Genomic DNA, 13,478 nt, shown 5'->3' on the forward strand with positions numbered 1-13,478 from the left:
CAGTTCATTGGCATGAGACGATAATGATAAGTGGTTCCACAGTCCTTTGAAATCATCTACAGGCAAACAAAACATTCATATGAAGCTCAATCTGTTCTTGAAGACCCGAAAAAACTCAAGGAGAAAGAGAGTGTAATTGACAAAAAGATGTAATGTCCCTTGTGTATGACCTTAAGGATTTACAACTTCACTCCTCAGCTCAATAATCTTTTTGTAATATTACTCTTATTCAATTATTTGATTTCCAAAGAAAGGTGGAGTAATTATTCTTGAGCAATAATATACATATACATATGTTTGTAACGATCTTCGTTCTAAATAACTAATGTACATCTCTGTTGCAAGAGTTTAAATCTTCTCCTTGTTCAATATATGTCTTTCTTTTAGGTTTGGTATGTGTGATTTCGATCGAGGTTGGTGTGGTCGGCTATGGCAGCAGGCCATCATTTTTTGTCTCTGTTATTTCCATTTCAAAATCCATTACCGCCACGATGAGTTAACTGGATCTATGCATACCATGGCTTCTCCTTCGCATCTGAATAGTCCTATTCGTGAGTCTGCAGATTACAGAAGGAATGTCATATTCTATCTTCGTATACTTTCTAACTGAATGAACACTGGCAAATGGAATTCTCCTTCCATGCTAAATCTCTTGTGCGTTGAGCAGATCTGTTGTATTCCCCAATCTTCTTACAGTAGATCATCAATAAACTGCCAATGATAAGTATATATAGCTGTCGCTTCAAGGGTTATGTGTACTCTCTGATATGTCTTTAGTTTGCGACCTTAATACCTTATTCTCCTTCCCTCGACGATGCCGAAAATATATTCGCTGTTCTTTTTCACTTTTTGTGTTGTGTGTTTGTTGTTGACTGGGTTGTATTGCCTATGCCATGTGATAGCCTCCTGATATTCTTATTTTTGTTCAAATAAAATCTTTATTTATCTACAGATATCTCCTTGCCATTTCTGCTCTTCCATCTCTATTCTTCCTTCCATTTTGTTGTGATGTTTGCCTTGATGTTGAGTATAAATATTCGACCAAGAAAACACCAGCTATGACAACTATTGACCAAGAAAAAACTATGGTAATCTAGCACTAATCAAAAAACATAGTATCGCATGCTTACGGGGAGGAGAATAAATTTATATGTAGACTGTACTTTCCATGAATACATGATTAGGGGTCATCATGCTTTATCCAAGTTTATGAGCCGACAAGAATAAGTATAACGATGATAGCAATCAAAGGCAACAATAATGATTGATGTTGCAATATGTGTGTATGTATGTATGTATATGGGCAGCTATTAATAAAAAGTTGGCTCAAGAGATATATGAAGCTAGCATTGAGCATAAAATATAGCTTGAAGAGATGCCACTATATTATTCTGTCACCCCACGAAGAAATGCTGGTCAATAGTTTGACAGTTATTGTCAACAGATTATCATCAACCGATAAAGAAACACAACAGGTATGATCATAGTAATCAATTATCTATAATGAGGCACGAAAACAATATGGCCAATGACATTGACGAAGGGAAATCAAATGAGGTTCTAATATATATATATATATATATATATGGAAAAGAAATCAATCTGAAAGGAAACTATATCCATCATCAAACACCATTATACATTCACCATCTACTCCATATTTTTACGTCAAGAAAGGATTGCTTCATAGATATATGAGACGAACCTCATTCACATACAGGCGAACATAAGAATTCTTGTTTGAGAACAAAATTTTAAGATCCATTAAAAATGTAGTCTTATCATCATAAACATATTTGGCGATCTCATTGATTGATTTCCTCACTCTTTTCCAAGCCAACAGTATTATATATACATTTGAGAGAATCAAAATGATGATGATCAATTCATTACAATATATATTGGAAGAAGCAAGGCAAACTTAAAATAAATTCGTAGTATATATTACAAATTCAAACTCTAATTGAGAGTTTTAAAACAAATTGAGCAAGGTCCTTACCTAGGGACATTACACACATATCACGAGTTTCTTTACTACTATCAAATTACTTTGACCTCAAGTGTTAGGCTTGATTCTAAAGAGAATACCTCTGTTCCTCTTAGAATCCAGCAGCTCAGCCCCCTTTGCCTTGGGCACTCCTCAAAGAACTCTAATCTTTTATTAGTCATTCCACTGTGACTGATGATGACACTAATAACTCTGCCAATTTAGGCAAAAATTCTGACACTTACAGAGACTCTACAATCTTTCTAGTTCTCCTCAATTGATATTCTTCAGGTACATATCAACAAAGATCAATATGAAGGTTTGCAGCGAAATTTGGAATCATTCAATGGACCGATGAGGAATCACTTTTAAGTTAAAGGTATGCTATGCTACTGAACATATTGCAAAGGATTGTGTACTGGGTTTAAGCAAAAATGTAGGGATCCGCAGATCTATTTATTACCATTTTCCTATGGTGAGAGGTAAAAAACTTGAGTCATTCCTAGAATTCCTTGGTATATTTCTAAGTTAAAAAAAATTGTCTCGCGAATTTCAAATTTACCATTTAAATATGTTTATATTTCTAAGTTTAATCTATTATATTTTATTTGGTTGATATATTCAATTATCACAACTCCTGCTATGCAATAAAATTTGGATGTTGATTTTGTTAAGTTTGTAGTTACAGTTAAATTGATATGATCATGAGTTTCATTATTGACGGTAAATCATCATTAGATAAATATTCTTTTACACACACACGCATTATATATATATATTAATATACTAACTAATGATGTTTAAACCTTGGAGACATATCTAGTTACAGTTAAATTGATATGATCATGAGTTTCATTATTGAAGGTAAATCATCATTAGATAAATATTCTTTTACACACACACGCATTATATATATATATATATATATATTATTAATATACTAACTAATGATGTTTAAACCTTGGAGACATATCTCTTCAAGAGATATGTCTCCTCTTCTCATACTTATATGAGATCCAAATCTGCATTTGGAACATATCTATAACTATGGCAATATAATTACATTTGCAGAGATCCTAGAAAGATAACATGGTATCAGAGCTAGACTGTGAATGTAATCAAACAATCAAATACATGATAGAAAGATTTTGTGTTTGTGATGAAAGATATAGATTTAACATAAAAAATAAATAAAAGTGACAACGGCTATCAATCATAGTATGTGATTTGATAGCAGAAAGGAAAATATAAGACTAGACTTAACCAATGATAGTGGACGAGCATGGACATGGATTAAACCGGTAATGAGAGAATTGATCATATTTACGCTTTCAATATACATAGTCAATCCTAAACATGTCATCATACTTGGGAGAAGACTTTCAAACTTTACACATCTTGGTCAGGAGAGAGAGCGCAATGGCAGATAAATATAGAATAGGAATACAGATCTGTGATGATACATATATAAACTTATCAAATGGGACAATCCAAGAGATATAAACTCGGTGATCACAAAAACATTGTCGTAGATCCAGTGGGAAGTCGCAGACAGTTTCCAGTCACATTGGTCATGAGCATTCAAGTTGTAAATGATCGTAATATGACATGTACAATTTATGCATGAACAAACACAATAAAATAGAACCACAATTGATGATTTCTATATAATCATCAAATAGTATGAAAGAAATGAAAGAAATATAATACCATGCCAAAGACAAGCGGACGATATTATGAAGAAAGCGGGAAACAGACCAATGCAATTATAGTACCAAATAGAATTTAGGGGATATAAACAGTCAGCACAACTCAGGAAATTCATCCACTAGGCAGTCAGCATTAAAGCCTCTTCGATAAAACAATAAACAAATTCAGCGGACAGCCTTTATAATCTATGGTTAGTGATCTTGACATAGAGGTAGTAATCCCACTCAGCTGAGCAGTATTATGAATACTTAGGCCACTCTTGCAAGTCCACCAACATATCAGCCAAGAGATGAAGATCAATATGAAATGAGCGATTGGAAGACTGAAAGTTTGAGAACACTGAATGGAATGAGTAATTCTATCTAGCAAATAAGACTTAAGGATTATAATAGCGATGATTAATCTTACACCCACTTAATGCATATCAATTTCACAAAGGGTGAATGTAAGAAAGATTATGGTTATAATAATAATCAATAAGTACATCTGGAGCTTAATAAACTTTTATATAAAATCTAAGTGATGTAGAGAACTATACAAGAGTGAATTAAATCAAAAGTGAGGGTGAAGGTTATAAGGAACTTATAAGCGAATAGAGAGATACAATCATCAGTAGATGGAAATATATCAAGCAGATTTGTATCACTAACATTACAGAAGTATATTAGTGATCACACTATGATCATTAAATGCTAAACTTCGAAGTCCACATGCACAAAAGTAAAGAAATTTGTCCACCAGCATTACATTTATCTACTCATTATAGTCTCCTTGTCATTTGCATTTGTTATATGTACAATATGAGTTATTTTCCTTGATCTTTTCCTTTGTATCTGAAGTTGATCTTGCAGGAAAGAAGAATGGTACATTAGATAGCTTATGATAGTAGCTTGTCATGTCCTCATTTTGGCTGACATTGTTTAGCGTGCCAAATTAGTCTATCACAGGCTCTCGTAGACTGGTGGTAATGTGGAGAGAGTCGACCAGTGAATATTTGGCAGTATTTTTGTCCTTACAATTGATTAGTGATTTGGGCCTACATTTGTTATAAAGTTACTTTATTTGGGCCCAGTTTTATAATTTGATGTTGAGATGCACTTTTTATTATAAAGTAATATTTTATAAAAGTGCACTTTATTGCATAAGAATATTTGGATGCTTCTAAAATGTTTAAGTGACTTCTAGAGGAAGCTACTGAAAAGTGAATAAATAGACCCTATGGGTCTTGCATTTGATCATCCAATTTGTATTTTCTCCCTTGACATCAGATTGTGATTCAATCACATAGTCTATTATGGAGCCAAGTGTTTTCAGATAGTCACTAGGTCTTTGCAAATGGAGTCTCCCTTTGATTTTGCAAAATTGAGGAGTTGAAATATCCTTTGAAGGGTTGCACATTTGGAGGTGATACTACAGTCACTTCAGTTAGGGCATCATTGGGCCTAAAGCCATTTTCAACATTTCAGCATTTCAGGAGGCATTTTTAGCAGGGCCGAAATTATAGGAGGCCGTTTTTAGCAGGTCCGAAATTATAGGAAGCCATTTTTAGCAGATCTAAAATTTTAGGAGGCTTCTTTTAGCAGACTCGAAATTATAGAAGGAGGGCACTTTCTGAGGACTATTCATTTTCAGTCATGGATTGATTGCAAGACATCTTTAGGAGGCTTAATTGTGGTGGAGGAAAGATTTATAGTTGCTGGTTCGTTTTTGCTACAAGTCTGATCCAATTTTCAAAATATCAGGATAGGGCTTTGGAATCACATTTTTGTTCATATCTTCCTCATTACTCAGCATATCATTCTGGGTATTTTTGCATCGGATTTCTATCGTCGAGGAGATAAAGATAAGTGCATTTTGGAGTTCCAAAATGCCATGATTTATTTTTAAGGAATTTTTCAAAACTCCAAGACATTTTTGAAAATTTGCAAGAAAGTACATTTTCAGATTTGGTGTGACTTTGGCTTGGGTGTTGGCATCTTCAACATTGATAAAAATTATTACAGCCATCTACAATCAAGTTCTTCACTTCTCATTTGGCATTTGGCATATTTTCGAAGAAATGTATGTTTTCAGCTGAGTACAAAATATAGCTTCAGCACTTTACTATTTTACATTGTACTTGTCTTTGTTTGCCATTTGGCATTATTGGTATCATTGCAATTAAGGAGATAATAGTTGCTGGTGTCATTTGAGCAATTCAATATCATTTATTATCAGCTAGTTAGTTTGCATACCAACTCTTTGTAAAAATGCTAGTTGGCTGTAGGTGTTCATTTCTCATGCTTAGATCATATATATGTATTGAATATTGCCAAAATTAGTTGCACATTCATGTTAGGTCATTGTTTAGACAATCGAGAGTCTTCTTGCAAGCATTCTTATTGATGCAAATTGAAGTAAAGAGTCATTTTATCAAACTGAAAAGTTATATCAGTCATATGACCCCTTGTATGCAAAGTGTTCGACAAAATTCTTCAAGCCTTCAAACAACATTTTAAGGTCAGATTTGAGTAGGGTCATTACATAGCTTCAAAGAAGTTGTGATCAGACTGGACAAAGTGAGGCACTTGAAGCAAACATCTTTGATGATTAAGATTATGAGATTCTTCTACATTAAGAGGGAGAATGACACTTTTCCTAAGGCAATGCAGGAGCTTAGAAGATTAATACTGAAAGGTAGTCTAGAAATACATGTGGGTGACTGCATGATGTTGACGGGCCTACTCCTACATATATCATGAGGAAGTGATGACTTATCACCTGGAAATCAAAAAATTGATATCAGATTTAGAGTGAGTTCAGATTTATAGAGTGAGTTCGGCAGGCATCCTTGCGTGAAGAGAGTTTTTGAGGAAGTAACTAAAGGACCTAATTTCTCAGAATCGATGTTCAGAGGGAGAAATCTTGAGATGCAATCCTTTGTGGATGATATCTTCTCTATGAGGAGAAGTTCTAAAACAAATTCTTTGTAATGTGTTCTCCTCTATGAGAGAGAAGTATGAGGTTAAAACCCTTTGTTCCATCCTCTAGTAGCAGCTATGGTGGGTCCACCCTCTAACTTGGTTCATGGTGGTTATCATGTGAGTGACTACATGATGTTGTTGTGATTATGTCATGGAAGGTGACGATCTTATCAATAGCTGGAACTATTATCATAACAAACTACATTAAGTCGTTGTCCCAGTGTGCTGAAAGTTATGATAACGAATAAAAGTTAACTATTGTAAGGTGACGATCTTATTAATAGTAGACCTATCTCCTAACACCAAAATGTGTTGGAGCGAGTGTTATCACTGTTCTTCAGGCCGGATTTTGCTAGACAACTTGATAACTACTCATCATGGTTCTTTGGGCCAGATTTTGCCGGACACCATGAAATTAAATTGTTATGGTTCTTCGGGCCGGATCTTGTCGGACACCATAACATAAATTTATTACAAACCACACTTAAGGTGGTGTTTAAAACTTATATTAAAGTTATAGAATTTTCTTTAATCCCCTCTTTGCTAAAAAAGAAGTGTTGAGAAATTTAGCTTCATTGTGAATCGAAGCCAATTCCATATGTAATATATGTTATAGATTTATGTTGATATCCTTAAATATGTCATTCTAAGAATATCATATTGAGATGATATCTCTTTATATACTCAAGAACATGATATGTTCTATATCAATCCTTCCTAACTAAGAGGGAGCATTAAGTTTGTAGATATAGTTAGACTGGTATGATCATGCGTTTCATTATTGATGCTAAATCATCATTAGATAAATATTCTTTTATATATATATATAATAATAATAATGCATATATTATACATATGGTCATTTATATTATTAATATAATAACTAATGATGTTTAAACCTTGGAGACATGTCTCGTCTTCTTACTTGTATGAGATCCAAATCTGCATTGGGAACATATCTATAAATATGGCAATATAATTACATTTGTAGAGATCGTAGAAAGATAACAGATTTTAGTGCTAAAAATTCCATTATCAGTGTCCTTAACATCGGTATGAGTATAAATATTTAGATTAAAGATATTTGGCGCGATGTGCTTGGCTATATCCGTGAGTACTTTATCCTTGATGGTAGGAATAAAAGAGTGCACAAATTCCACTTTGTCTTTCTTAACAGAATTTCCTTCCCCTTCTATTTGCATTTCTCTTTGCTTCAAAGCTTGTATGCCCATAGAAAGAAAGAATCACAACCCATCTTACATGAAGGTCTGATATTGCTGTCATGTCCCCACTCTAGCTCAATCTTACAAAGACATGTGAGTCAGCTTATTATGGGGTCTTGTAGGCTGACAGGGTTGGATAGAGACCCATTATGGTTATTCAGTGTTGGGGATTTGGTTTTCTGGTGGGTATTGATTAGTTGGGTGGCGTTCCTTGTTTTTAGGAGGCAGTTCCTACATTTATGGGGTTCATTCCTACTTTTTAGGAGGTATGATCATGCCCAGGGCTGGGTTTCCATGAGATGACCCTTTGGGTTCAGTTTCAGAGGGATAGGGCTTGTTTCCTAAATTTTAGGAGCATCCCTAGATTTTAGGGATGAGACTGCCAGTGGATCCTTGATTTCCGACTTCAGTCACAGACAGGTGACAGGATGATTTTATGGTTTGTGATGTCAGTTGGGCAGTTTATGGCTATTTGGGTTATATTTTTTATATTTCCTAAGTTAGCGTTTAATATTTAAATAAGGCTAAGTTAATAGCCATTTTTGGAGCAATAAGGGAATTTTGGCCTCATCTGGATGCGTATCCCATGTTATGATAGCTCATTGGAAAGGTCTTGAAATTCTCTAAATCTTCCTCTTTGGTCTCAGGGCAATTCGGTGAGCGGATTTATTACTATGGTGGAAACGGTCATTTTCTAGTGACATGGTCACTTTAAAATAAGATTTAATTCATTTTTATAGCCAACGCCAATTGGGGGTCACTTTAGGGTTCTAATTGCTTTGCAAGGGGTTATAAGGAGATGGGCGCCATTTCTCCTGATTATGCATATTTTTCAAACACTTCTTTTCAGATTTGCTCTGCTTGAGCGATTTGCTTCTGGGACGCAAACCCCAAGGTAATTGTTGGCTGGGACGTAACCCTCAGCAGCATTGGCTATTGGTTTGTCAGTAGTTTCAACAGTATTCAGGAGGAAGGTAGACGCCACTTCAGCTTGGGCCTACAGTTTTTTTTGTTGGGCATGTTCTTTGGCGTATGGAAGGTGAATTCTAGCAGCCGTACACTGCCATTTCTTGCAGCCGTACTTGCAGCCGTACTCTGTCATTTGCAGCACTTGGATACATAGAAAAATCGGTTACTCAACAACAGAATCTTGCATCTTATCAGCCCGTTTTCATCAGCCAGTTGTGGCATCATTGTTAGAGGAAATGTACTAAGATCTTTTATTTGGCTCTTTAATTTAGAGATCTGCCTGGTACGATTTGTATCAACTCTGACTTTACTGCATATTGTTATTTATTTTCAGACTCTTTTCTTGCCATTTGTTACTTCTCATTTCTATGTGGAATAATCATCAAAAATACAAAAACAAACTCACTCTTCTACATTTCCGTCTAGTTCTACAAGAAAACATTAATAAACAGGAAAAAACAAAAATAAAATAAATTTACAGCAGATTTGCAGCAGAGATCCATCAGGGATCTTTCAATTGCTCATAGAGGGTTTTTGTAAAAATAAATCCATTGCTTCGTCTCCCTCATAAGGGTTCTCAGTCCATAAAATGTAAAATTGATGAGAATGTTAAAGAGAAAGATAAGACAAAATTGAAACCCTCTAGCTCTCGAAGACAAATTGTTGAAGAGGATACTGAGGCGGAGAGTATTGAAGGCTCAGATAAGGATGTCCCTGAGGAAGAGGAAGGGATGGATGTTGGGGAGTTTATAACTAACCTGGAAGGTTATCCGGGAACAAAAGGCAAAAATGAGAAAGGGAAAAAGGAAGAAACAACTGAGGATAACTCGGAACAGAGCAAGTCTGATAATGAGGGTACTCAGACTATGTCCGAGGGAGGTGATAAAGATAAGGATAATTTAATTGATGATCCAACCATTATGAGTGAGGAGGAAAACATGGGGAAGGCTTCCACTCCTGCAAAGGAGACTGAGGGACAAGATAAGGAGGTCCCTAGTCAACATGACCCTGTGGAGATTGGAGAGGAGTCGTCGTTGGATGGGGAGGAACAAATTGATAAAGTTGTGTCCCCGCCACATGCCATTGCTAAAGACGCGGGTGACTCCCGAGAGAGGGAAACCAAGCTTTCCTTCCTACATTCTGCCAAACTTAAACTTGATTCTTTCCTCCAAGTCGATTCTTGGATTTATAATGAAATAATGGGGTTGAAGGAGAAAGTGGAAACTTTGCAACATAACCAGGAGGCTGACCGGGCTATTATCAAACACTTGGAGGTGCAAATGGGAGACATCCCAAAAAAACTTAAGGATTATGAGCAAAATCTTAGAATGCTTATCAAGGAAAGTAGAACAAAAAAGGAGCAGGTTACTTCAAGCATCTGTGCTGTTGCGGCGAGCCTGGGCAAAACAGCAAAAGGAACCGTATCTTTGGAGGGTCCTAGCAAGAGGACAAGACAGAGTTCAAAGAAGAAAGCCTTGATTGCTGTTGCTTCTTCAGCCGCTAACTCCATCCAGGCAACGGCTATGATTGGTAAGGAGGTAGTTAAGATGATCACGAAACTGCAATAGTTTCTTTGGGTCTTCTTTTCTGGTTGGGTTCCTATTCAAGTCCTTTTTGTTGGTTGTTATATCTAGTTCCTGTGTTTGGTCCTGTTTTTTGGTTTCTAGTTTAAAACTGTATTGGAGGTTCCAAGTCCTTGTAAAACCTGGGTACTTTATTTGGACTATGTAAGTGGTTTCAGGTCCCTGTAAAACCTGATTTTGGTGCTGCTTCTAGTAGGTTTAAGGACTCTTTTCCTGATGGCTGTCTTGCTTTTTCCTTTTTGAGGATGTGAAAGGGTTTCCGGGTCCCCTCAAAACCTGTTTTTACTGTAATCTAAAATATCAGTATGAGTATGAACATGCAAATTAAATAAAGGTTATTTTGTTTAAGTTGATATAATTAAGTATTAATCAATAATTGATAAAATGTTTGTATTATTTTCTATTTGTAATTTTGTTGACCACACCTGTTGGTGATTCATAGATGTATTGTATTTTATATTCTCTTGTTTTTGGTTTTCAGTTCTTCCCCTTGGTAGGCCTCTCTAAAATTCTCTCTAGTCCTAGATCTTTCTATTGTAAACTATTATACTCGAGTCCTATTGACTTAGGTTGGTCATCTATGGACATCAACATAATTTATTTTCCTGTTTGCCAGGTGTGTTGGTTGCTGTTTAGAAATTCTTTGGCCTTGCCATAATGGTGTGTGTGGCTAGCTTCAAGGGCATTTTTCCATGGATGGGAGAGGTTTTCTCTTGCTTGGTGCTTGTCTCCACAAAGGAAGAGTCTGATTGAAAGCAAAAAAGGATATTTAATTTCCCCAACCTATACATGTTAAAGGCAGTTAAATCTATTATGGAAATTGATGGTACTAAGGACAATAGTACACTTGATTCATTACATCTATTCTAGAAAACTTTAGCACAAAATTGACTACAGCAATTAACATTAAGGATGTGCATGATAGCTTGGAGGTGCTTTTGATGTAAACGACAAAAGAAAAAAAGGATCCAATTTCAGCAGCTATGTTTGGGGATTCTATTAGATGTGTCAAGGAATATGTGAATAAGGTTATTTAAGGTTACTATATAGTCATATTTTAATACATTTTTGTATGGTTAAATCCGATCCGAACAATATTTTACAAGATCCATGAACCAAACCAGTGAACCCAAACTAGCAAAGACAATAGAAACTCTTTACACATACAACCACCTGCATTCTCCAGTAAGAGAAGTGATTTCATGCATTCCTCCACATTACTGGAAAATAATCATGTAAACCTCTGCAAAATATAAAATAAGGAAAAGCCACTTGTTCTGTATATTTTCATTTAGTCATTTTTGGTGATTTTAACAAACGTATGTTAAGCATAAAAATGTTCACATTTACTGATTCATCTATACTTTACATTATCATGAGAAACTAAATCATCTGCCATGACTATTACGAGATTATACTGGAAAGATGTTACCGGTTCTTCTTAAACCTTTCAAAATATGTCCCCTGCAAAAAAAATTATACGAAAACTATATACCTCTGCTGAAAGATATCCTGCACGAGCACGTTCCCCCTTTGAGTATGCTGCTGCTGCCTGTAATTTTGGAAATACATCTCAAAATCTAATTAATAATGAAAACATCAGGATTGAAGCAAGCAGAAATCTGAAATACAAATTTGTCAACTTTGTGTGAATGCATGTTTTTGTGAATGATCTACTAACCTCTTGAAAATAAGACCTCATTGCTGCCCAATGTTGACTTGCAGCCCTATGAAAAAGCTCATACCCATCTTCTTCACCTGAAATCCCAAGAAGAATATTAATAGCATTCTTTACATTGTAATACTTTTTGCAAAACAAACAACACCACCATATCAATGTTTTTTATTGGTTCCCTACATACTTTACAGTGCACAATATCACTAGTGAAGAACTCACTGAACAAAATCAACTTGCTGGAGAACATGTCTCGATAAGCTTCACTACTTTAGGGACCCTATGTTCTGTAGCAAGCCCCAATATTGCACTCATAATTACCATAAGCAACACAATGGGGCTACCAAGTGAAGATTCATGTCAAGTTGAGACTTTCAAACTGTCATGTCGCTCACCCAGACTTAATATGCAAAACATCCATTAGCCTATTCTCGCATTCTGATAGGAAAAAGTTTGACAACTTAGGAATGCCATGGGGCTGGACATAAAGGATTATTCCTCACTCTCTTCAAGCAGACTACATACTAGTAAGTAAAAATTATGACTTGTCACATGTCTCCCTTCATGCTTGACACCTTGGTTAATGGCATGGATTCTGGTCCGTCCCTTGGTCTATGTGGCGTTTGCAGACAACAATGCCCACAGTTGGTAACACACAGATTTTTTCACATGCCCATCAGTAAAGCCTGTGTCACAAGTTTCGCCGGATTTCTAGCTTGGAGTTCGAAATTCGGCGAACATTTTAAAAAGCTGGAACATTCGAAAAAATTTGTGTCAAATTCGCGGAGCGGTCGGCCAGGTTTTTTGTTAAGTAATTTTAAAGCATTTTCCGTTTAGGGTTTTGATCCACTGGTTTCAATAGAGCGCAAATCTGGAAATATAAACAAGCTTGGAAAGAGAGCTTATTCAGCCGCAAAAACTAGACACGGAGATCCCAATGCTTCCCACCAGCCAGTCGATTTTCTTTACTACCAGCATCTGCAAAAATTATCCTTCCGCAAAGAATTAGCAGTCTTCTATTTGTATGCCCATCCTATACGGCATTTAAATCTTCGTGCATCCAGCATTGGACTCTTCCATTTTGGTCTCGATGGTTCTTTTTAAAGTTTTTTCTTCAGAAATTTTCGTATGTTGTATGTAGTGTTGAAGTTTTAAAGGATGTTTATTAAAACTTAGCATTTACATTTTGATTAGTTTTATTATTAATATTTATTATTTCTTTTCAATATAAATATTTGATATTAGATGTAACATTTTGGTACATTTAGTTTTGATATTAAATTAAAAAATATAATTTTTAATTAGTTTTTAAAACTTTTTATGTTGTGATATTGCTATCATGATTAATTAACCGTGTAATTTATCTCC

The 13,478-nt window shown here is 35.3% G+C and overlaps 1 protein-coding gene across 4 annotated transcripts in view; it reads right to left on the reverse strand.

Moving 5' to 3' along the window:
• LOC149562101 (SMR domain-containing protein At5g58720-like) overlaps positions 1 to 13,478 on the reverse strand; it is a 263,926-nt gene that overhangs the window by 32,728 nt on the left and 217,720 nt on the right. For all 4 annotated transcript variants that reach the window (XM_089825643.1, XM_089825641.1, XM_089825642.1 and 1 more), the window contains exons 8-9: positions 12,117 to 12,193; positions 11,931 to 11,987 (exon numbers count right to left, since the gene is read on the reverse strand). In XM_089825643.1, the coding sequence (XP_089681769.1) occupies positions 11,931 to 11,987; positions 12,117 to 12,193 (134 nt within the window). The remainder of the gene's footprint in view (positions 1 to 11,930; positions 11,988 to 12,116; positions 12,194 to 13,478) is intronic.

The sequence above is a fragment of the Cupressus sempervirens genome, chromosome 4 (assembly GCF_028749045.1).
Source record: "Cupressus sempervirens isolate cs-2001-9-10 chromosome 4, ASM2874904v1, whole genome shotgun sequence".
Lineage (NCBI taxonomy): Eukaryota > Viridiplantae > Streptophyta > Pinopsida > Cupressales > Cupressaceae > Cupressus > Cupressus sempervirens.